Source organism: Biomphalaria glabrata, chromosome 2 (assembly GCF_947242115.1).
Source record: "Biomphalaria glabrata chromosome 2, xgBioGlab47.1, whole genome shotgun sequence".
Classification (NCBI taxonomy): Eukaryota; Metazoa; Mollusca; class Gastropoda; family Planorbidae; genus Biomphalaria; species Biomphalaria glabrata.
This window is the reverse complement of record NC_074712.1, coordinates 42,061,939-42,088,406: the sequence shown is the minus strand read 5'-3', so window position 1 is coordinate 42,088,406 and position 26,468 is coordinate 42,061,939. Positions and strand designations below refer to the sequence as shown.

The 26,468-nt window shown below is 36.6% G+C and overlaps 1 protein-coding gene across 6 annotated transcripts in view; it reads left to right on the top strand.

The window, feature by feature from the left end:
• The first annotated feature begins 2,995 nt into the window (after nt 1-2,995).
• Nucleotides 2,996-26,468, top strand: part of LOC106056045 (calcyphosin-like protein) — a 34,765-nt gene continuing 11,292 nt past the window's right edge. Inside the window, exons 1-3 of one of the 6 annotated variants that reach the window (XM_056020639.1) lie at nt 2,996-3,434; nt 7,922-8,108; nt 9,330-9,487. In XM_056020639.1, the coding sequence (XP_055876614.1) occupies nt 3,224-3,434; nt 7,922-8,108; nt 9,330-9,487 (556 nt within the window). In that variant the 5' untranslated portion in view covers nt 2,996-3,223. Of the gene's footprint in view, nt 3,435-7,918; nt 8,109-9,329; nt 9,488-19,948; nt 20,215-23,225; nt 23,276-24,600; nt 25,152-26,468 lie in introns of those variants that run through there. The other 5 variants (XM_056020638.1, XM_056020642.1, XM_056020643.1 and 2 more) reach the window with 5 other exon arrangements.

Below are 26,468 nucleotides of genomic sequence, written 5' to 3'. Positions count from 1 at the left end.
GATTACAAATACTAGCACGATTACAAGCACGGGTAACACACAAGTTCATTTAACGATCACTCCACCTAGGTTTCCATATTTTCTTTGTTTTCCCATTTCAGTTTTTCTTAAATTATTATGGTGACGTCAAATAATGGTAGCGGTTTTTCTTTTTCTGTTTATAATCTAAATGGTATATTTATGAATTATAAATGAAGATAAAAATCTAATACTCAGAAAAAAAAAAAGAAACAAACTGATCTTTTTAGGACAGCCATTGCCAAATATAGGAGTGCGGCAAGGATGCATTCTCTCTCCAGTTCTTTTATAAAATGTAGGGATCGTGCAAAATTTCAACTTGATCCAAAATTGGGTGTGGGAGAAATAACGCTCACAAACTTTTTACTGGACTGACAGACAGACAAAGTGAGTTGATAAAAACTTTTGTAAAAATATGCCCTCTTATTACAAATACTCGCCTCAGGAGGTTCTCGAATCAACTTACTTCTACAATAATGTTATAGACCTATTTTGACTGACAAGTGGGTGGATTTTAAACGACCAGATTTAGACAAAAAGGAAAAATCTTCAATGGTCATCAGCATCGCAACACCACTAGCCCATAATAGAGAAAAACTGAAAGAGAAAAAAATAACAAAATACGAAAATCCAAGAGATGAAGCGACTATGTAATGGAAGTTTTCTAAAATAACAATATACCCTGTTGGGGATAGCGACGACTGACCTCGAAGACACATTCGAAGCCCTAAGCGTTCATTAGAAGATCCTCGTGACTTGTCAGGACAGAAAATGAAAATTCATTTCTACAATAATAATAATAATAATATCTTTATTATCCTTGGGGGAATTCGTCTTATGATTTGTGCATTGCATGTAACAAAACATAACTAAAATGTAGGTTTATATCAGCTTCATTCAAATAAGGTTTAGGCTACTTGTGAAGTTTACATTAGAAAGTTGGATCGAATTTTATTATTTGATTACCAGCGGAACAAAAAAGTTCTTGTGTCGTTAGTTTCTGTGATCGGTGTATTGTATCTTTTCTGTGATGGTAAAATTATGTAAAGAACATCTATTTTTATGACCGACGGTTAACGAGAGGGTCATTTGGCCAGCACAACGACCAACCGCCTTTACTTTATCCAACTAAAGTCAGGTACCCATTAGAGTTGGTTAGAGCGTCCTAAATATCCCGAAATTCTAAATACAAAACGAAGAAGAAGAAGAAAAATCTCAGTTTTATTGAGATTTGAGCCCGGTACCTCTAGCTTCGGAATCTACGCGCTTCACCACTCACTCACATCGCCGTCTCAAATCTTTGAAACTTTATCGAATGATTGTCCAAGCGCCGAATGATTGTCCAAGCGCCGAATGATTGTCCAAGCGCCGAATGATTGTCCAAGCGCGGTTCGTTCGTTACTAATCACGTTACTAGCAGAATTGTATGGGGTTGATTTTTTGATGTACATAACAGGCAATGATATTGAAACTTAAAGCACCAGAATCCCAGGCTCATATTAAAGTTCAGTTTAAAAAGTTAACCAACTATCTATGCAGTTATATTTTTATCAGTTATATTGTTGATTGCATATCCGTCTGTCGCGTCCAGATCTTTAACTCTTTCTCTCCGTTATTATTTAACACGTTCTGATGGAATCAACGTTGGTATCCTCAGTTAGGAGAGAAAGAGTTAAAACTAGAAAAAAATGTAGTTTTTGCATATTTTGTGGTTTGCAAAGTTTAGTTAGGAACAATGCATAATTGTGTAAAACTTCAATTTGACTCGAGAATGGGAAGTGGGAGAAATAACTTGTTTAAAATTTGTAAAAGGCAGACAGAGTGAGCTGATATTAGCTTTGTAAAAAAAAGGCAATCCTAACATGAGATTCTCAACATGGCAATTCTGTTTTTCGTACATCGAACATTGTTACAGAAAAAAAAAAACCAACAACCTCCAAACCTATTAAAACAAGACTCGTGCATGTCAAGATTCTTTACCTGCTCACACGTCTCACGGCTTTTGTTTTTTATTCATGGACCTGCAACATTTTACACTGTGAATGCAATAGCTTGGAAAGAAACTTTTTTTTTAAGGGTTCGGTTTTAAACAAATGTTTTTAGTCTGAAAATACAGCTAAAGAGAGAATCAGAAAAACGTGTGGAATAAATGACGCTGGTTTGTTTTTATACCCACATCCATTCTGTTTTTTTCCAATTATGTTGAGACCTCCCTCCCCATGTTTTTTTTCAAAGTTTAAAAAAATCCAACTTGTTTGTTAGTTTTGAAAGGGCTAGACCTTTCGTAAGAAATACAAATTATTACGTTTAAGTCCGAATCTACTTCAGGACGTCAGGGGAGATAAATAGACAAGGTTCAAACTTAAAACCTTGACCACGGCAGTCCACGTATCTCACCACCAGGTCGGACCAGACAGCCATGATTTGCTGAGTTCAAGGCAAAGGTAAATGATGTGAAGATCAGAGATTGTTTTAACTCCAGCTTGAATTTCTTGATAAAAACTCAACTCTTTGGTAGTAGACACAAAAGTTCTGTATCCAGGATCTCACAGAACTTCACATGTTGTTTTCCTTGTTGAAAATCTGAATTTGTTTAATAAAACAAGTTGGAGTTACACTTGCACTACAAGACAAGAATAAACAGTCCTTAAATATTTGTTTCTTTGTTTTCTTTTGTCCTCCTTTTTTATTCACTCACATTGTTCTTCTCTTCTCTATCTCTTCTGTCACTCTCTTTTTCTCACTCTCTCATTCCTCATCTTCTCTCTCTCTCTCTCTCTTTCTCACACACACACAAACACTTTTGCAGGCTTACTGAAATCCAATAAAACATCTCCTGTGATTAAATTCTGATATGCTATGGTGGTTGCTAAGACATCGGAGGCTTGTTGATAAACATTAGTCCAGTGAGTTCAACCCAGCTTTCATTTACCTTGAAAGGCAGCAGTTCTCTAATCGCAGTCTTCGATAATCGATACAAGGATAAAAATAGACTTGCAACACATTCTTAACACAACGCGATCGCGATGCAGAGATGACATCTAGAGTGCTGCGATGTTCCTTGTTAACAGTGGTGTCATTTCTAATTTCTTTTACAGAAGGTTCTCATTTATCACTTATATATATATAACTGAAACCAATAGAACTGTGATGATACTTTCGTTGTAGTATTTCTATTGGTCGATCGAATCGGTCATATTTTGAAATGTCAGTTAACAGCCATACTCGCGCTAGCCAAAAAAGATCCTTTGCGACCAAATCGTACGAAAGACATCTCCGTGCTTCATCGGCGTCCTCAGAGACTTCGTTAGATTTGGAGGACAGTGTCGGATCCTTGAATGGGCTGACTATCACAGGTAGTCACGAGAAACAGATCTTAAAAGATGTTGAGATTGCACAGGCACATAATGACCGCGGTAAGTACTACGCTTTAATATATACATCGAACATAGGTACATTTAACTAAATTGTATCGAACTATCGATTATATTGATTTTCTTCTTAGCCTTGACCGAATTCCTCAGTAATCAGTAGAGCTAGACAATTATGTTTTGGGTCATATGCTGAACATTATTTATATCGAAACACCCCCAGTAAAAAGGAATTGAAATAGTTTGTAATTAGATTTATGATTAGTAGATGTTAACCCTGTAAAAACAGATAACCCATGCCATGTTTCAATGGCCTGTAGAAAAGACAGTGAAACACACGAGTGAGACACACGAGTGAGACAGTGAAACACACGAGTGAGTCAGTGAAACACACGAGTGAGACAGTGAAACACACGAGTGAGACAATGAAACACACGAGTGAGACAGTGAAACACACGAGTGAGACAGTGAAACACACGAGTGAGACAATGAAACACACGAGTGAGACAGTGAAACACACGAGTGAGACAGTGAAACACACGAGTGAGACAGTGAAACACACGAGTGAGACAATGAAACACACGAGTGAGACAATGAAACACACGAGTGAGACAATGAAACACACGAGTGAGACAATGAAACACACGAGTGAGACAATGAAACACACGAGTGAGACAATGAAACACACGAGTGAGACAGTGAAACACACGAGTGAGTCAGTGAAACACACGAGTGAGTCAGTGAAACACACGAGTGAGACAATGAAACACACGAGTGAGACAATGAAACACACGAGTGAGACAGTGAAACACACGAGTGAGACAGTGAAACACACGAGTGAGTCAGTGAAACACACGAGTGAGACAGTGAAACACACGAGTGAGTCAGTGAAACACACGAGTGAGACAATGAAACACACGAGTGAGTCAGTGAAACACACGAGTGAGACAATGAAACACACGAGGGAGTCAGTGAAACACACGAGTGAGACAATGAAACACACGAGTGAGACAATGAAACACACGAGTGAGACAGTGAAACACACGAGTGAGACAATGAAACACACGAGTGAGACAATGAAACACACGAGTGAGACAGTGAAACACACGAGTGAGACAATGAAACACACGAGTGAGTCAGTGAAACACACGAGTGAGACAATGAAACACACGAGTGAGACACACGAGTGAGACAGTGAAACACACGAGTGAGACACACGAGTGAGACAGTGAAACACACGAGTGAGACACACGAGTGAGACAGTGAAACACACGAGTGAGACACACGAGTGAGACAGTGAAACACACGAGTGAGACACACGAGTGAGACAGTGAAACACACGAGTGAGACAATGAAACACACGAGTGAGACAATGAAACACACGAGTGAGACAATGAAACACACGAGTGAGACAATGAAACACGAGTGAGACAGTGAACCACACGTGTGAAACAGTGAACCACACGAGTGAGACAGTGAGACACACGAGTGAGTCAGTGAAACACATCAGTGAGACAGCGAAACAAATGAGTGAATCAGTTAAACACACGAGTGAGACACACGAGTGAGACAATGAAACACGAGTGAGATAGTGAAACACACGAGTGAGACAGTGAAACACACGAGTGAGACAGTGAAACACACGAGTGAGACAGTGAAACACACGAGTGAGACAGTGAAACACACGAGCGAGTCAGTGAAACACATCAGTGAGACACACGAGTGAGACAGTGAAACACACGAGCGAGTCAGTGAAACACACGAGTGAGATTGAAGAGAAAAAAGGTAAACAGGAATCGAGAATACAAAGAAGACTTTAAAAACGTAAAAACAACTAATCCTGAATTAATTAACTTGTGTCAGAACCAGACGTTCCATCAGAAGTAAAGATCATTAAGCCACAGTCCAAACCTCCAATAGAACCGCTAGGGTCGGGAATGTCAGAGAGCAGGGGTTCGAACCCTGGACCAGAGTGACAACACGCAGCTAATCATTATAGACGTTTCTGTTGTACGTCAGAATCAGACATTCGAGTATTTCAACCTAACTGCTGGACAGGAAAAGGACTGGAAGGTATTGATTACGATCGAGAGGCGACACATTTTTGAATAATTATTTACAGGGTGACACAAAAGTAGGTTTACAGTTATCGCGTAGACCAGTGATGCCCAAAGTACGGCCCGCGGGCCAGAACCGGCCCGCGATGTGGTTCTATTCGGCCCGCCGAAACGTCGGCACAAAAAGTAGATAATCTTCCCCCCTTAAAATAGTTGTATATGTATTTTTACCTTCGTTAGGGCCCTCACTTTTCTGTGATGGATTAATACATGACCTTTAACGAGTGTGCGATTATGAGTTTATGAAATGGAATTCTGAATGTAGAATCTACCAGGAAAAGGGAATGGATCTTTTTTTTGTGTAACATGATAATAAGCCAACATATTTGTTTTGTAAAGAAATCTCGTCGGAGTCGCCCGTTGTGAAGAAACAAGTCCTTTTTAAGTATAAACTGTCTTTTATTGTGCAGCATTCAAACCTAACAGATTTACAAAGCTAACATTATCTACAGATAACCAACTCCACTAGATGACTTCCTTCTGAATATTTTCAACACACTCGTCACTACCCGCAAGTCCCCTAACTCTCCGATACCCAACACTTGACCGTGTGTCACGGTTGACCACACATAGTAACCGTGTCACAACAGTATGGCTGTTTTAAACAAAAAAAACAACAACAACATATACAGCAGCATTATAAAACAAATATGAAGGCCTTCTTGGTTTGAGCTGCGTCTTAAAGATTGGTTCAACTACGCCTAGAGATTGGAGGACCGATGAGAATATTTGCCGAAAAGAGACAAGAAAATAAGTTGGTGGTAAAGGTAGTTAAAATGTTGCTCATTTTTATGTAGAGAAATGAAACCATTTTAAGACGCTTAAACAATTATAGACTTTAACTATCCCATTAATAAATGTAAATACCAGACATAATAATTTCAAATAGTTTCAGGTGAATTTTGATTTCATTTTTCGTACTTTTTTGTTGATGTGGCCCGCGACACGCGTTTCGAAAGTTAAAATGGCCCGCAGGTCGAATTAGGTTGAATCACTGGCGTAGACTATTTATTTGAAAATTCGACACCTGATATAGTTTTTGTGTTACTTGGTAATGCTTAAGTATTTTTAATGACGAAATACCCACTTCTATACCATCATGCCCTAATTCTACTGTTCACTCTTTTTCTCTCCCTCTGTCTCTTCATGTTGACATTGCTTTATGTGTTACTACCACTGGTGTAGCAGCACTTCGGTTACCGTTCAAGAAATCGATGTTAAGAGATCCATTAATAATGAAAGTCTAATAGGGATCATTATATATTAATAAGCCGCATTAAACAGTGATTAACAATCCAAATAGGGTAAGCTTAGTTGTTTTTTTAAATGAAATAATTGGCCTGATTTCTAACATGAAACATTCACTTTAAGTCTAATTTAGAAAAATATTTAAGCGCTACTCTTGACAGGGTTTATATGTAAAGAGTAACTTTCATTACATTTTCTTCAACAAATAAAATTAAAAAAAAACAACTATTTTTATTCGGCATGTACACCCTGATTGACCTTTCACCTATACCTTAGTCTTACTACACATGATCTGTTGAACGTCATTATCTATTCCTTTCTGTCTTTTTCATTGGATAAAATATCTGTCATTAACTTCCCATCGCTTTCTTTGTCTTCCTCTTCTCTTTATTCCAGTTACTGTTCCCTGCAGGAAGGTCTTTGCGAGCCCTAAGGATCATGTGATATGGCAATAATGTTTAAAAAAGAGTTAAAAGAAAATAAATAAATAAAAATACTATTATATTACAAAGCTGCTGGTAGATCCAAATTAGTGATGTCTAACCTATAGCCCGGGAGTCAAATCCGGCCCATTTAAACGTCTGCTCACAGTATATAATAAAACTGCAGAGGCTCGGTTCTATTGGACTTGATTTTAGTTTTAGAGTAATGTGGCCTATGACATGCATGTCAGAAACTTAGCTGGCTTCCATGCCAAAATAGGTTGAGCACCCCTGGTGTAAGTAGTCGTCTTTGAGTAGATCTATCAACATGTATTGTAGGACAACATTATATCAGGTAATAAACTGGTCTTCCCCACGCCTCTGTTTACATGATTATGTCAATGATTTCACCTGACAAGGTTTACATTGAGTGTGGAAGATGTAAATTTCGTTGACAACCTGGAATAAACAATTTATGGCATCTCGCATCGAATGTACACATATGTACACATATAATATTAAGTGGTTTTAAATGGAGCATTGGATTAGCTTAAGTTTAAAGTCCAAATGTTAATGTCGGTTAAAACTACATGTCCTTAAATTTTTTTCTAGACAACCATCAACGAGTTTGTATTTAAATGTATTTATATATATATATATATATGTTTTAATATTTATCATTTTCATTAACAGTCATCGATTTGATTTCTGAGAAAAAACTAAGACATATTTCTCTATACAGTAGCTGTGCTTATCCAGAGAGTCAGACAGACATGTCTGTCAAAAGGTAGCCATGGCATTCAGGACCTGGGCATCATGTTCCGACATTTGGATATTGATTACAATAAGAGAATCACTTTCCAGGAGTTGAAAGACAAATTAAAGGATTATGGAATGAGCTGTTCTGACATTGATCTAAACATTTTGTTTTGGTGAGCTTTTAGAAAGAGAGTAGTTTGAGTAGAAATATTTGCCTGGACGTGTGCTTTTGTGTATATATGCGTTTGTTGGCTAGGTGTGTATGTATGTGTGTGTGCTTCAAAAAAAGGAAATGTGTGTCGTAGGTAAATAGCAATACGTAGATGTCCTAACCAACAATTTGTGTGTGTAACGAATATCTCGACTTGATGAGAGGAGGAAGTAATGGATAAACAAAACTTGCGTTCTTTTCTTTCACTTTCACAATGTTTATCTTGTGAACTACAGACATTCTGTTAGTGAATGAAGTGTGTCTGGTGAGTGGAGTGTGTCTGGTGAGTGGAGTGTGTCTGGTGAGTGGAGTGTGTCAGTTAGTGGACTGTGTCTGGTGAGTGGAGTGTGTCTGGTGAGTGGAGTGTGTCAGTTAGTGAACTGTGTCTGGTGAGTGGAGTGTGTCAGTTAGTGGACTGTGTCTGGTGAGTGGAGTGTGTCAGTTAGTGGACTGTGTCTGGTGAGTGGAGTGTGTCTGGTGAGTGGAGTGTGTCAGTTAGTGGACTGTGTCTGGTGAGTGGAGTGTGTCTGGTGAGTGGACTGTGTCTGGTGAGTGGACTGTGTCAGTTAGTGGACTGTGTCTGGTGAGTGGAGTGTGTCTGGTAATGGAGTGTATATGTTAATGGACTGTGTCTGTTAGTGGAGTGTGTCTATAAGTGGAGTGTTTCTCTTAGTGGATTGTGTCTGATGAGTGGAGTGTGTAAGTTAGTGGACTGTGTCTGGTGAGTGGATTGTTTCTGTTAGTGGACTGTTACTGATGACTGGAGTGTTTAAGTTAGTGGACTTTGGTGAGTGGAGTGTGTCTATTATTGTGGAGTGTTTCTGTTAGTGGACTGTGTCTGGTGAGTGGAGTGTGTCTGTTAGTGGAATGTGCATGTAAGTGAACTGTGTCTGGTGAGTGGACTGTGTGACTGTGTCTGTGAGTGTAATGTTTCTGTAAATGGAGTATGTGTCTGTGAAAAGAATGTGTATATGAGTGTATGTATGTACAGATAAAGAAAACATAAAAATAATATTTTGGTAAAAATCAAATTATAAAATGTGAAAGTTGATTTTAACTGACACAAATTATTATCAGCATTTCAAAGTGTAAAGGCATATACCAGAAACCTGCTTGCACTATTTAGCTAATTATCTATTTAATAACACAAAACAAAAAAGAAATTCATATCAATACATTCCAGCCATCTTGACAAAGACGGCAGCGGCGGCATTGACTTCGTAGAACTGATGGAGGCCCTGAGGCCACCTATGAAGCAGTGCAGAATTGATGTCATCAACGAAGCTTTTGATATAGTGGACAGTGGCGAAAACGGGACAATAGATATGGATGAGATCCGAGGTAATTGATTTTCTTTTTGTCTGTTCTGATATAATAAATCATTGTTGTTTTTGTTATTAAATTACGGACCTGTTCTCTTTACAAAGCCAAAGAGAAGACTACTTGAACGAAATGTGGAGAGAAAAAAAATCATTTTATGTATTGTCTTGTGGCACTAGAAGACTTCTTTACAATATTCATAAAAATGGGAAAAATCCAATAGTCTTTAGATTAGTCCGACCTTGTTTCTCGCTGTTGTTTTAATTTATTCTAGCGTTTCTTATCAGTATCACTGCAAGTTAAAATTTACCAACTAAAAGCATTATATTTTTTGTAGGTTTATTTCACTCAAACACTCACATATCTCCGATCTACGAATGACATCGTGGCACGTGCACAAATCTTTGTATTCATTTTTGAAGATATTATCTGTTATCTCCCCTATGCAGACTTATCCTTGGGTTCTCTAGCTTTGAGTTTTAGTTTAGGCTTACATAAACTATAGGCTCTACTAGTATTTGTATTTCCTGTATAAAAGATGTTCAATATAGACGTGTACCTAACTTTATATCCAGTACGTTAAGTAGAGACTTGAAATAGGCCTACGTCTCCAGGGGCGTAGCTAGGGATTTGGGGGCCCGGGGGGGTCTTCAAATTCTCCCCCCTCCTCCCCCACCCTAGCTACGCCACTGTACGTCACATAGCACTTTAAGTGTTGTTACATACTTATTAGAGAGCTGGTCATCAAGCGCCATGACTTTTAGGATATTAGCATGTTTTAACATCAATAAGCTATAAAAACAGATCCAGATATGTATATTATATCGATATAATATATATATATATATAGGTCTGTGGCTATAAGTCATCGATTGCGATAAAGGGAAGTGATATTCCATTATGTAACTAGAATAAGGTTGCTATCAAAGACTTGACGTATAATAGTACAACTTAAATTCTACGATAATTTAAAACTGTATTTCTGATTTCAAAATATTTAGAAGGGCTTTTAAAGTTTTAGTTTCTTTACATTGGAGTAAAAGAATGGCAGGGTTTGGTGGGCACATCATGGTTTAAATTTTTAATAGAAACGACTTAGCCTAAACTGACACATCATGGTTTAAATTGACACATCATGGTCTAAATTATCTAAATTGACACCTCGTGGCCTTAAAGGCACAACCTAGTCTAAATAGTCTGTCCTTTGTCTTTCTAAATGCAAAGAATATTACAAGGACATTTCTTTTGTTTAGCTCCAAACATTCATTCCTTTTTAAAAATATTATCACGTGGTGTACGCGTCAAGGTTGCAGAGAAATATAAACAACATGTTGCTTTAAAAACACACACACACACACACACAAACCCAACATATTGGCCTCTGGCTACTTTGCGTTTCTTCCCAGAAGGGTAAATAATGTAGGGAAGATAATTCAAAATGTAAATAGTCTATAATTGTCCATTACAGAAACATTCAGCAACTTTTGATTTTGTGAAAGCTATAAATAGAAGAAATGGAGCTTGTTTCAGTAGTCTAATTAGTTCATTTCGTCAGTAAGTTTTAAGCTTCATGTTAAGTCTACTTCTTGCATTTGAATTATATTGTGTGTTATTACATGATGTACAGTGAGTGTTTGGTCTCTCGTTTTATGATTTCAAGTCTCAATAATTGAATTTTCTATTTCGAAAAGAGGAGAGTTCTGTTTGTTCTTGAAAAATACTAGAATTCCGACAAAAACGGATATTAGGCCATCTTTTTTAACATATATAAATTTCCAAGATGTATTTTATTAATATTTGGATGCTATAGCTAATTATTTTCTTCATCATTATACTCCGGTATATGAAGGTAAATATGGTTTTCAAAATACCTGTTCATCATGCGTGGGAAAGCTTCATTATAGAAGGCCTGAACACTGACCCACAACGTCACAACCTGTGGGCAGTTTAGACCAATAGCTCGTTGCCACGTCATACAGACCTATAATGAGTAGTCTGGAGTGAAATGACGAATAAATACGCTAGATAGTTTTACAATGAATAAATACGCTAGATAGTTTTACAATGAATAAATACGCTAGATAGTTTTACAATGAATAAATACGCTAGATAACTTTACAATGAATAAGTTCGCTAGATAGCTTTACAATGACATTGTAAACAAACGTAAGTGAATGCTTCATAGCAACTGTCTTCATTTATTATTTGTCTGTCTTATACAAACATGACAAAGCAACAAACTTCGCTTGTATTTTCCTAAACCTCGGGCTTGAATCAATAGCGTAAGAACATCAATCATTGAACTTGACAGCTAATACTCTATTGATGAGAAGTTGGGATTATTGATATATACTAATATATAGATATATAGTTTCAAGATATATAATTTCTAGAGATTGTAAGTTACTTCTATATTCTCCTATTAGTTTTCCCGCTCTAACCCCGCAGAATGGTTGTGAAAAGATTGGTGTAGCATTTTACATTTATTTTACATTTGTCAATGGATTCTTCAGAGAAAAGTGGCCAGGCAAAAGTGGCCAGACAAACGTGGCGAAGCGTGACTTCAAAAACAATACCAAAAATAACATGAGGAAATTTGTCTTTCAATTGTACATTACACGTAACAAAAAAAAAAAAAGTTTTTTCCTACAGTTTTTCCACACAACGTGCGAAGTCTGCATCAGAATTTTGGCTTTTATTCAATAGTTTTATTGCCAAGAGAACTAAAGCATTCTGTGTCTGTTGAATTTGTGTAATCGGTGGCTTGGATCTTCATTGTGACTTGTATCTTTGGCACAATTATTCTTTGGCGAAGACAATATTTGAACCAATACAAAATTAACCAATTAGTCAATTAATTACTATTAATTAATCATTTTGTTTGATACCAACAAGGCAAAGTAGTCCTTCAGTATTCATAGATATGGATAATATGTAGGGTTTTGTCTTCTTTCTTACAACTATCAATAATGTAGAAGTTATTTCCCTTTTTCAATATCAAACAAAATAATTAATAACCAATAAATAATTAAATAATTGTTTATTTTTTTAAAATTGATTCTTGATCAGAAATTACAAAAAAAAAAAAAATTAAAAATTGTGTGGGATAAAAAACGTGTACAAAATATGTACTAAACAGACGGACAGACAGACAGACAGAGTGAATTGAAATAAGCTTTGTAAAAATATCTCTTGTGAAGGTACGATAATATATGATCCAGTCGATTAGACCACAGTGATTACGGCATTAAAGAGTAGGGGGTGGGGCGACTCGACATAATAATTTAATTTAGAGCATATATAAACTATATTAGTGACATATTTTAAATTTTTTTTTGTAATTTCTGAACTAAAAACTATTGGTTTCTCCAATGGGCGGATGGCGATTGCATGTATCGCCCCTCCCACCTGGTACAACCCTTTTTCATTTTAAATTTACTAACGATAAAATTTGAGCTCAGAGTCTGTATGCGACATAATATACAAATGGGTTAAAACATCAATATGTACCATGGGTGTAGCCAGGATTTTTTTTCGGGGGGGGGGGGGGGGGGTTGGGGGGTGTCCCCCCGACGCCCCCCCCCCCGCGAATTTTTTTTTAATATGTATTTATGTGTGTGTGTGTGTACATAATCTTTATTGCATTCTGACCCTTCATTCTTTCGTAAGACGTTTATTGTGCCCTAGAATAGGTTCTTCCATGAGTTAGTGGAAAAATTGTAGATTCCCCGCCAATACTAGCAAGGGGGTCTGGGGGAGCGCTAGGAGCTCCACCCAGCGCGGGGCGAAGCCCCGCCGCCAAGCACTATTTCTGCTATTGAAAGCCAACAAAATGCATATTCTGAGGTATCTACAGTGCATTTTCCTGCTATTAAAAATTTTTATTTCAAAAACCTAATGTGCTATTCTTACTGACTTAGACCCTACCGCGCCGTTCGGAGCATTTGACGTCAAGCTGTTTCCATAAAAATCAGTCACTGGTAATGTCTGGAGCCTCTTCCCACCTGCCATGAGGACCGCAATGAATGAGTGGCGTCAAGTTGTACTAGGATATCATTGCAACTCTTCTTATGCGTAATTCTTTTTGTCGGAGAACATGTCCCGCAAACCTCATGCGTCGCTCTCTCACAATCTTACTAAAGGGTCGACTCCCAGTTCGGCATAGGATTTCCTTGATTTAAACCCGATCTCTATAATTGACTCCTAAAATCTGTCTTAGCCATCTTTGTTGAGCCACATTTAGTGATTTTCAATTTCGGCAGATGACTATTCACTGCAGTTTATTAAGGGAGCCCTGCCACTGGTAAAAATGTGTAACCACTCTTGAATACGCTCTTGGAATTAAGAGACTGTAGTTTGCTTTAGATTTTATATCGAAAAGAGAAGTTTTATCGTCAAAATCATCTGTTGGGGGTTTTCCACCTCAAAATCCTCTGTAGGGGGATCTTAAACTCAAAACCAGCTGGAGGGGTTTTAAACTTTAAACAAACACCATCTGCAGAAGAGGGGTTTAAACTCAAAACCCCCGATTGGATTGGCTACGCTCAAATAATTTTAGTGTAATTTGCTTTTTTTTTATATTGAAGAGGTATTTTTAGCATTAAACCCCTCTGAATGGGGGTTTAAACTCAAAAGCCCTTTGGCTGCGTTCATAGATTTTAGTGTGAGTAATTTGCTTTTATTTATATTGAAGAGGTACTTTTTAGCTTCAAACTCCACTGGAGGGGAGTTTAAACTCAAAACCCCTTTGACTACACTCAAAACATTTTGAATGTATAATTTGCTTTGTTTTTATTATTAAAGAGATATTTTTTACCTTCAAACCCCGCTGAAGTGGGGTTTAAACTAAAAACTAAGTCAAAACCCATTTAGCTACGCTCATAACATTTTGAGTGCGTAATTAACTTTTTTTTATATTGAAGAGGGGGTTTATCGTAAATTTTGGAGGGGGTTTTAAAATCAAAATCTCCCTTAAGTGTGCTCTTGGAATTAGGGGATTTTCGTTTGCATTTTTGTTTTGTTTTGTTTTATAGAAAAGGGGGGGGGTTAACTGCAAAAACCCCAAGTAGGGGGTTTAAAACTCAAAACCCCTGGTAGGGGTTTTTAAACTCAAACCCCCCTGGTAAGGGGTTTTAAACTCAAAACCCCATTGGTTGTTGAAGGTTTAGTATTAAAATCTCACCTAAAATAAACAAAATCAAAGCAAAAAATCATTCACTAAATTCCGATCCCCCCCCCCCCCTTGGGGGGGGGATTTCATTTGGGGGGGGGGGTTGAACCCCAACCCCCTCCCGGCTACGCCCATGATATGTACCTTATATTATATAGATATTCAACTAAATTTGTTTACAAACTATGATTTCTCCATAAAAATAGGACAGCCCTCCCCACTCAGAGGGCTAGAGTGGGGAGGGCAGTAGAAGTAATCGCCTCTCACCTCACCGAATCGGCTAAGATACCAGAAGAGTAACGATATTATATAAATAATATATAGTAATTCAACTAATTGTGTTCACAAACTATGATTTCTAAATAAAATTAGGACCGCCCCCCCCCCCCACTCAAAGGTTTTAGGTGGGATGGGCAGTAGAGGTATTCGTTCCCCTCCCACGCCACCCAATCAGCTAACAGGGGAACGACATAATATAAATATCGGTTAAAATATCAATAACAAGTTTTAATTATATAGATATTTTATTGATTCTGTTGACAAGCTGTGATTTCTACAAATAAAGTGGACCGCCTCTCCACTCAAATGTTTATGGGGTGGGGGCGGGATCGACGCCATCACCACCTACTCATCCCACCAAATCGGCCAACATACTAGAGGGTGGGGGGCGAAATAATCTAAAAATAGGTTGATATATAAATAATTAGTATATATTATTAATATAACTTACACAAACTGTGTGATTTCTTTACTTAAATTCGTCCTCCTCCACCCGAAAGGGGGATCGGCCGAAGGGAGGGGGCGATCACCCCTACCCCATCCCCCCCCCCCCGGATCCGCCAGTGTAGGCCTATATAGGACAGAAATTGATGGTGCTTTAGTGTCAGATTACAACACTGTGTAGTTTGTCTGTGCAGTATGTCTGTGTAGTATGTTTGTGTAGTATGTCTGTGTAGTATGTTTGTGTAGTATGTTTGTATGTCTGTGTAGTATGTTTCTGTAGTATATTTGTGTAGTATGTGCAGTATGTCTGTGTATTATGTTTGTATGTCTGTGTAGTATGTTTATGTAGTATATTTGTGTAGTATGTATGTGAAGCATGTATGTGTAGCATATTTGTGTAGTATGTTTGTGTAGTATATTTGTGTAGTATGTTTGTGTAGTATGTTTATGCAGTATGTATGTGTAGCATGTTTGTGTAGTATGTTTGTGTAGTATGTTTGTGTAGTATGTATGTGTAGTATGTTTGTGTGGTATGTTTGTGTAGCATGTATGTGTAGCATGTTTGTGTAGTATGTTTGTGTAGTATGTTAGGGTAGTATGTATGTGTAGTATGTATGTGTAGTATGTTTGTGTAGCATGTTTGTGTAGTATGTATGTGTAGTATATTTGGTTAGGGTTAGGGTGTGTAGTTTGTTTGTGTAATATATTTGTGTAGTATATTTTTGTAGTATGTTTGTGTGGTATGTTTGTGTAGTATGTTTGTGTAGTATGTTTGTGTAGTATGTATGTGTAGCATGTTTGTGTAGTATGTATGTGTAGCATGTTTGTTTTGTATGTATGTGTAGCATGTTTGTGTAGTATATTTGTGTAGTATGTTTTGTGTAGTATATTTGTGTAGTATGTTTGTGTAGTATGTATGTGTAATATATTTGTGTAGTTTGTTTGTATAGTATGTTTGTGTAGTATGTTTGTGTAGTATGTTTGTGTAGTATGTATGTGTAGCATGTTTTGTGTAGTATGTTTGTGTAGTATGTATGTGTAGCATGTTTGTGTAGTATGTATGTGTAGCATGTTTGTGTAATATATCTGTGTAGTACGTATATGTAGCATGTTTGTGTAGTATATTTGTGTAGTATGTTTGTGTAGTATGTATGTGTAGCATGTTTGTGTAGTATGTTTGTGTAATATGTATGTGTAGTATGTTTGTGTAGTATGTTTGGGTAGTATGTATGTGTAGCATGTTTGTGTAGTATGTATGTGTAGCATGTTTGTGTAGTATGTTTGTGTAGTATGTATGTGTAGCATGTTTGTGTAGTATGTTTGTGTAGTATGTATGTGTAGCATGTTTGTGTAGTATGTTTGTGTAGTATGTTTGTGTAGCATGTATGTGTAGCATGTTTGTGTAGTATGTTTGTGTAGTATGTTTGTGTAATATGTATGTGTAGCATGTTTGTGTATTATGTTTGTGTAGTATGTATGTGTAGCATGTTTGTGTAGTATATTTGTGTAGTATGTATGCGTAGCATGTTTGTGTAGTATGTATGTGTAGTATGTTTGTGTAGTATGTTTGTGTAGTATGTATGTGTAGCATGTTTGTGTATTATGTTTGTGTAGTATGTATGTGTAGCATGTTTGTGTAGTATATTTGTGTAGTTTGTTTGTGTATTATGTTTGTGTAGTATATCTGTATAGCATGTTTGTGATTAGAAATTTAAACATTAACATTAGTTGACATTGTTGTGATAAATTTGAATTACCCGTACTATTTCCACTCCTTAATATATACACATATGCACATACTCACAAACACACATAGATACAAACACACGTACATAAGTTAGATCAGTCAACATGAAGTCACTTTCCTAATGAGTGAGATAAGCCTTTTGCAGGTTGAAGTTATCCAGTGCAACGTAGATCTGTCAGTTAAGGTTAATTATCTCACGGATACAAGGCTTCATTACTGTCCATACATATGTTGGTGAATGATATGAGTGAAGTTTGTTTATTTGACATTTGACCCACACGAGGCAGCTAATGTTGTAAAAAAGATGATTTCCGTTTTGTAACAAGATTCGCTTCAAATCGAAAAGAGAAAAAAAAAAAAAAAAGAAAAGAAATAAATAATTTTTCTTCGTGTTACCCCCAACCTTAGTTCAGGAGTTCATCTTTTGCTTGTTTCATTCAGCTACAAGACCAACAGATATTCAGTTCTAGCAGGTTTTTGAACGTCTCAGAGTTTGATTCTTAGCAAATACGTATGGCTTGAATTGAATTAGGGCTTTCAGAAATGGCTACCTGGTAAGCGCGCTGGATTGTCTTGATGGTCCCGGGTTCATACTCTGCCCGCTGCCGTTCTCGTCGTCCTGCGAGAAGTTTGGGCTAGCATGTAGATTATCTGCAACTCTGAAGGAACTTCTGAAACATCTCTCTGTCTCTCCTTTTACTCTTTCTCTCTCTTCCTCCATTCCCCTCCTCTCTTTCTTTCTTTTTTCACACACACACAACTTGTTTCAATGTACTGCGTATTTTCTTAAATCTCTATATGTCTCTAAAGTAACTTTTTTATCAAGTATACGTCATACATAGAAAGCATTCTCATATCACTATCTTTTAAAGTACTATACATGGGCAGAATGTATCCTAATGAAGAGCTGTTTAGACAATAGTCACAGTTAATTATTGAACTCGTTTATTCCCTCGCAAAACATCATCCAGAATTCTAGGCTTCTGATCGAAAGGATTCTAGGGCCTTGGATGAGTACCAAAGGTTCTTTAAAAGTCTATTGTTTCAAAACCTAAGGTAATGAACTGAGACCCACCGAAATAAGGACAACCTGACATGCCAATAGTTGTCATTGCGTTTAGCGAGGCGTTGTTATTATGGTGCTAATATAAAATGATTATGTAACAGGAAATATCCGCCCGCACACACTCAACACATAAACACGTACACAGTTTCAACTCCATATAACTCATATAGGCTAATGTCGACCAGGAATGACATATGACATTTGTCCTAGTAGGATTGGTGATCTCAGCTGATTTAAAGATCAGGTGTGAGTGTTAATCACTCCAACAAACTGATTCCCAAATCTTGGGACCTAACCCAGCACTGGATCGCAGAGGCCAAAAGGCCGATTTTAAAAAGGCCAATTAATAGGAGTAAATAACAGTAAACCATAAAATAGATAATAATTGCAAATAATAATATAATAATAATATTTATATCTTTATTGAAACTTAAAATACTACAGATGTTAGCATAGTAAAACTTCACCTGTACATAATAAAATTGACAATGAGTAAATATGAAATCCATAACAATGACTAATTAACAAAGAAATACAGATAACAATAAATACATCAATAGATAAACGTATTTCATTAATATATGGGAATCATTGCACTGAATAGTTACTGGAGTCTTAACTCTAGAGGCTGGGCTCTCAACAAAACAAAACAGTCGTGTGACTAACAGGGTCTGGAACCAAACTTGTTACCTGTAATAGGATTATGTGATTTGTCTCCCCTTCTCCACGTCATAAGTTCATCTTAATCTCAACCCCCCCTTCCCCCCCCCCTCCCCCCCCAGTCTGGTCAACACTAAGTCACGCTACCCAATACCACGAAGTTTACTTTTGTAGTAGCGGTAGTTTTAGGGATAAATAAAGCGATTTGAGATATGCCAAGACTGTTGGATTCATAGAAGATGACATTAAAATATTCTATCTATCTATCTATCTTAATATCTTAATATCTGTCTTTCTTTCTTTCTATCACTCCCTCTCCCCCCTTCCTCTCTGTCTCTATTTCTTTATGCTTATCCTGATATATTCACTTATTTATAAGTACATTTAGATAATGTTTCGATTAGTTCTTATGCAGTTGATGGTTCTGTTTTGCATAATTATCGCATAGAGTACCGAGTCACACCGAGTGACTGTTGTATTGTTGGAAAAAATCCACATTTATTTTTACCTAAATATCCTGCAGCATTAAATGTTTATTTTATTAGAAAAAATGTTTAAAAACCTTCCAAATCTAGGCAGCTACCGTTTTGTATTTAAATTTTATATACCAATGAGAAAATCTTGCAATTAATTTTTTAAATAAAATTATTTTCTTTTTCGAATGCTTAGAGTTATGTGTATATTATAAAAATATACCAAAGATCAATTCATTAATACTAATTTTGGTTCATTCTATGATAAAGAACTTTGATGTAAACATCTGTTCCATTGAATAAGTGACCAGCTTAAAGATTCTAATGTAACAGTAAGCAATATGAAACAGGTAAAAACATTTCAACAACTTTTTTTTTTTTTTGGGAAGGGGGGGGGGTTAAAAGATGTAACTATTTCATAATGCACAGGACAGACGTGTGAAGTCAAGCTTTGTAGATCATTAGCTCATTGTGAAGTCGTCTCGAAAACGCTGGCGAGATGAAGAGGGGTGGGGAGTACTCACCTGGACTGAAACGGACGTGTTCTCCCCCCTTCCCTACCTACATTCCAGAAAAAAAAAGATTTGTGACTTCCACCCAAAGTTGTTTACACCCCCCTCCCTCCCCGAGACCAGCATATGCCAGGAAGTCATGCCTTTTGAGTGAGATATTTAAACCTCACTAGGATAGAACCAGTGGCCAGATATTTTGTGAGACTCGCGTGAGAATTCTTTCTTTGTTATGGATTAAGAGCCTCTGTGGCAGGAAGTTGTGCAGTTTAAGTTTGTAAAAAGGAAATATTCTTTACAGTTCTAGACGAACACATGTGTGAATAGCCACTCGATCTAGATGGAACACAAATGTTGAGTTCTCTAGTTTGTTTTATGGTGACCATTGTAACGGTTTGAGGTCGATGTGAAGAGCTATTTGTTTTGTTCGAGCAGCCTAGTTTACTCTTGCATCGTTCAAAGCTAATAACAATTTCGATTTATATTTTTAAAAAAGGTCTTAGAGACTATTTATCATAATCTTGCCTAACAATTTAGAAGGAAAGAGTAATAAAATAAAGTTAAAAATGTAGTGTTTTTTACATTTGATTGAAGAGATGTTTTAAGTATTAAAAATAATTTCAATTAGAGACATTCAAAAATAGATTATCAATCAATAAAAAAAAAAACACATCCGATAAAGACGGTTGGTCTATATTATGTTTACAGTGGACTTCCTTTTTTTTTTGGGGGTGGGGGGTGGGGTGGGGAGGGGGGGAGTTAATTTAGAAACAATATTCATTATGAACAAAAAATATTTGAAAGAAGGTGGACATCTCGCCTCATTGCATTTTTTTTTTTTTTTTTAAAGGGAACCTCAGAATTTGCGCTATTCAGTTTTAGCTTTATCATCATAGGAATCCTTGGGCCTTATGCCTCTTTTCTTTGCCTTTTTTTTGGGCTTTATATGCCTCTTTTATGGACCATCTTGCCTCTTTTGTGGGCTTTTTTTTTTTTTTTTAAATATGTTTTTATTTGTAAGTTATCATAATTCACAAGTATTAAATCATAAACAATTGAAAAGTGATTAACCTAAATATATAATAACAGTAATAGAAATATTATTTAATATCAAAGACATACTACCTAACCAATGAACCCCCTAAAGACAGAAAAATGATACAAGTATACTCTACTCCAGAACAATCAACACTATATCAGATATCCCTGACCCCCAACACCCTATTTCTGAAAAACTACATGAGCATTATACAGGTATATGAAAATCAAACTAGATAATTCTCTACCCTAAATTCCATTATTTTTCTAAATGTTAATTCCAAGTGATTAGGATCAAACACCTTATTATTATGTAGACATTTGAGCCAGCTAGCCCAAACAAGATTCCTGTATTCGGAAACAATAATCAAGTTAAAGTTATGTATCATTTTATTTTTTAGTTTTGGCAGCTTGTTTAAAATAATAGACAAGTTAACATTTACATAATTGCCACAGTTTGCTTCCAATAGGTCCATTACAGTACTTCTAACTTGAAGGAATAATGGACATTCCAAATACATGTGTTTCTCGTTATCAGCATTTTCAAGGTGGCATAATATACATTCACGGTCATTTGCCCGTCTTCTAACCATAGGGGTCATCCCAAAGATAAGTCTATAACTAATCTCTCTAGCTTTTGGTGGGATATGTTTACTGTGTAGGTTTATGAATGTGTCCTTGAATTCTGTCACCCCAAGAACTCTCCCCCACTTAATCCTATTCACTAGGCTTTCCTGTAACAGCTTTTTAAGTGTTGTGTATGATTCTTTGGTTTTGTTGTGTATTAAATGTTCATTACCAGGTAAAATTCTTGAAATAGATCTGTAAAATGGATGAAAAAATACAAACTCAAAAGTGAGAACAGAGAACGAACCAGAGCTACTCATAAAGGGAGGGTCTGTTCAGAGGTTTCTACCCCGCCTTCCAACCTCTGCAGTATTTATAGCAGTGTGTGGTAGAATACTGTAAACACTAGGACCCTACATCGTGCTACTAGATTTCTATTATCTATTAAGAGCACCAGCAATGATTCTCAAAACATTAATGATGCTATACCAATTAAGCCTCTCTTTGTAGAAATCGCCCAATACTTACTTTTTGCTCAACCATCATGCGACAGGTCAGGTTAAGATCACTTCGACTATAACTCTAGCCTAGACGTTTTCAAAGATTGAATGCAATATTTTATTGATCTAAACAGAAATCCGAGGTGTCTAAATCCACTTCAATATAGACTAAAGTTTTTAAAAAATTTTTAATAGCTCCTGTCCTGGTAATCCGATTTAGACTGTCATAAAACTTATTTAATGAGGGAACGGTGGCTCTCAGCTTGACCAGATGACTCGGAGAGAACACATCAGCAAATAAGTCATAAGATTTATTTAATGAGGGAACGATGGCTCTCATGGCTATGAAAACAAAAACGAAACCAAAGATTTGCATTGGATCAAATGTGATGCAATCTAAAATTGTTTTATAGACAGTTTCCATCACCTCAGGATAATATCGTGTTAGCTGTGGGGCCAGTCTTATAATGGTAGAGTACTCGAGCAATACATTCAAAAAAAAAAAAAAATACGATTGTTAATTTGATCGAGTAAATTTTTCGTTTTAGCGTGTATCAACACAGCGATCCAGGGGCGTAGCTAATAATTTGCTATCATTTGGGGGCCGGGGGGGGGGGGCTTGACCTCTTTGGGGTCCCCTGCATTTTGCGTAATATTTAATATTTAAAGAAAAATTCATTCATTTGGGACCCCCCCTCAAGTTTATATAAATCTCCATTTTCTTATCACTAACTAAACATTCACTTGAAAGTTAAAAAAAAAGTTACGTAAAAGAGTAATGTAGGACCCTTTTCTGATCTTGCGATTTATAAGGCAGACAATGTTTTTCTCTGGCCGACGGTTAACGAGGGTGTTATCTGGCTCGCTCAACGACCAACCGCTTTATTTTCCCCAATTAATATAAGGATACCAGTAGAGTCGGATGAACTCTGGGGATTTTTTAAAATCCCCAAATTATAAATCCCATTCTTCACAAGATTCGTACCCGGGACCCTCGGTACGTAAGCCTAGTAAATAAGTAAATAAAGGTATTGATAGATGAATGTCTCATAGCCTAAAAACTCTTTGTCATTGCATAATAATTAGTTTTGAAACCCAAAATAAAACAGAAAAAAATCTTTAAAAAAAAACACCAACAACAACAAAAAAAGATTATACACAGTGTAATTGCATCAATTAGTTTGGATCAGTCATGTAATTAAATTTGTAATAGATCTAGACCAACAAAATAAATCTGTGCGATTAATAATATTTTTATCAATTGTTTTTGTTTAGCGCTATTTCATGCTTTTAGCTTTCTCAACAGGCTATGATCCTATCACTTATCTAGACCAGACAGACAGGCAGACAGACAGAGTGAGTTGATATAAGCTTTGTATAAAAAAATAATTAATTTGTACCCGTTTCAGTCTTCTGTTTTGTGATTTATGATGAAATAGTTAGCATTATATATTCAATGATATCCACGTTGAGACCTTTCCATTCCCAGAGGTTCTGATTCGTCCAAATTATCTCGCACAAACTTTTCCAAGTCTATTAGTTCACTTATAGTCATTAAAACACCAGCAATGTATGTTAAGGCTCTATGTTAGTTTAGTTACATTTAGGGCGGACGTAATTAACAACTGCATTATTAAGCTAAGATTTTCCACTCGTCATTTCCTAGAGTTGAGACATTCTTTTCATTAGATATGCAGTAAAGCACACATTCGAACAGACGCATTTAGCACACGACCATTCAAAAAATTCATCTCCCCCCCCCCCCCCCCAGCATAATAAACCCTAAATTGGAATCACTTACTAAAGAATTACAATGAAGATATTTCCCAAGCTTTTATTGCACCATTAGGTTTTAGTAGGTTAATTCGAAATCTTCTCCATAAACATTGCCAGGTAAATACAAAATTGAGCTGAAATTCTAAATGTTATATTGTTATTGAACATAACAGCCTATAGTTTTGAAATTCTTAATTATATCAGCGTGTTGCCCATTTTAAAATTAGATTGAGTAGTACCACTGTCATAGAGTGCATGTCTAAATTCTTCCCACATATTGACATTATTTTTTACTACAAACTAAAAGACCTGGAAATTTTGATTCTGCAAAAAGCAAAAACGAAACACAAAAATAATCCTAGACCTTTTGAAGCTTATTAAAACACTTCCTTGATTCTGTACACACACACGCACACAAAGCTAGCTACTTATACATACACACAAAGCTAGCTACTTATACACGCACACAAAGCTAGCTACTTATACACGCACACAAAGATAGCTACTTATACACACATACAAAGCTAGCTACTTATACACGCACACAAAGCTAGCTACTTATACACACACACAAAGCTAGCTACTTATACACGCACACACAAAGCTAGCTACTTATACACGCACACAAAGCTAGCTACTTATACACGCACACAAAGCTAGCTACTTATACACGCACACAAAGCTAGCTACTTATACACGCACTTAAAGCTAGCTACTTATACACGCACACAAAGCTAGCTACTTATACACGCACACAAAGCTAGCTACTTATATTGTTTTTCGTCATGTATGAGAATTTGTAATTGAAATACCTACATGCATATAAGTATGAATTTATACACAGATTAGTTTGAGGACCGGCAGTCTAGTAAATCTCTTAGGATTCCTCCACTTTATTTTTCCAGGCTAGTTGCGTGGTTCTTAACCCTTCTTCATGATAGACTAGTGCTACGCCCATAACACGTTCTCAGTAAGGGAAGTACCACGTGAAGACGCTGCTGCATGACAGCTCGATCGCGTGCATGGGACGGCACGTTTAGAATCACAAGACTGGGCTTTACACGCCGAACGATAGAGATGAACAACGGGGCCTCGGTGGACACGAGGACCAAACAGCTGGTTGCTGCGTTGCAGTCGCAGTGCCTGCGTAAAGGCTGTGGCGCCCTAAAGCAGCTTTCATGTGTCTTCAGGCGTATGGACATAGATTACTCCAAAAGGATTTGTTTCGAAGAACTGGATATAGGATGCAGAAGTTACAACCTGAACTTTTCCGAGAAGGACTTGAAAATTTTGTTCTCCGCATTGGATAAGGATAAAAATGGCCAGATCGATTTTAAAGAGTTTATGGACCTGTTGACCCCGCCCATGTCAGATGTTAGGGTCAGGGTCATCAACGAGGCTTTTGAAAAGTTAGATGTCAATGGAGATGGGGTGATCCAGGTCGAGGACTTACAAGGTTTGTCTAATTTTAAGTTTCTTTAAAGTCATTCTCCAGAGTTATTATTTGTGTCCGAATGAAGAAATCTGATCCTGTCTGCTTCCTCTCTCACCACGCATGGATATTCCCTCTTTTTTTTTTAAAAAAAAGAAAGTTTCAACTTGCATTATGTCAGTTTTATTCTAATGATTATTAACACCTAATAATCAATACAATACATAGTATTTCTTTTATTGTTAACTCCACTTCAAAATGTCCCCTTGAGCAAAAGCAAGTACGTCTTGTACCAGTAGTTCTCAAAAGAAGTGATTATTGTGACCCAATATAGAAACCAATGCTAATGCATGAGGTGACCAGTAACATTAATTTTGATATAGAATCTTGATCCGTAGGCAACACGCGGCCTACAAGAAATGCAAATACTCTTCTCCTTATTATTATTGCTTGTTCAGTATAGTTGAATGCAGTATTTCCCAAACCTTTTTCTTTAACGGAACACTTCGCACGTTCTGAGTATTTAACGGAACACTTCGCACATTCTGAGTATTTAACGGAACACTTCGCACATTCTGAGTATTTAACGGAACACTTCGCACATTCTGAGTATTTAACGGAACACTTCGCACATTCTGAGTATTTAACGGAACACTTCGCACATTCTGAGTATTTAACGGAACACTTCGCACATTCTGAGTATTTAACGGAACACTTCGCACATTCTGAGTATTTAACGGAACACTTCGCACATTCTGAGTATTTAACGGAACACTTCGCACATTCTGAGTATTTAACGGAACACGTTGCTTACTATTTAGAGAGATTGAATCACGTGGTGGTCTGCCAGTTCATTATTCCAGTGTGTCATGGAACCCCTATTTAGGCCCCGCGGAATACTAGGGTTCCGTGAAACACAGTTTGGGAAACACTGGTTAAATGCATCCATCTGTTTAAAATAAAAATATAAAAACCAATTTTCCATTAATAATAATATAAAATAATTATAATGATACTATCTTAATTATACATGAGAAAATGTGTCTTACAATTTGTGCACTACACATAACAAAACATAAGAACTATAGCAATTAAAATAGATACGTTCTTACCAGTTCCATTCCACCATTCAAAGTGAAATGTTTCAATCAGATAATTGGATTTCAATGAATTGATTGCCAGGGTAACAACGTTCTTGTTTTGCATTTGATCTTTGATGGTAAAATGTTAAAATAGTGACTAATAGGTTGCTTTTTTTTCTTTAATTATTTTTAGCATTGTTATGAATGTTTTTGTCGAGAAATCAACGCAGAACAATGTCACACATAAGCGCTGAGTCTT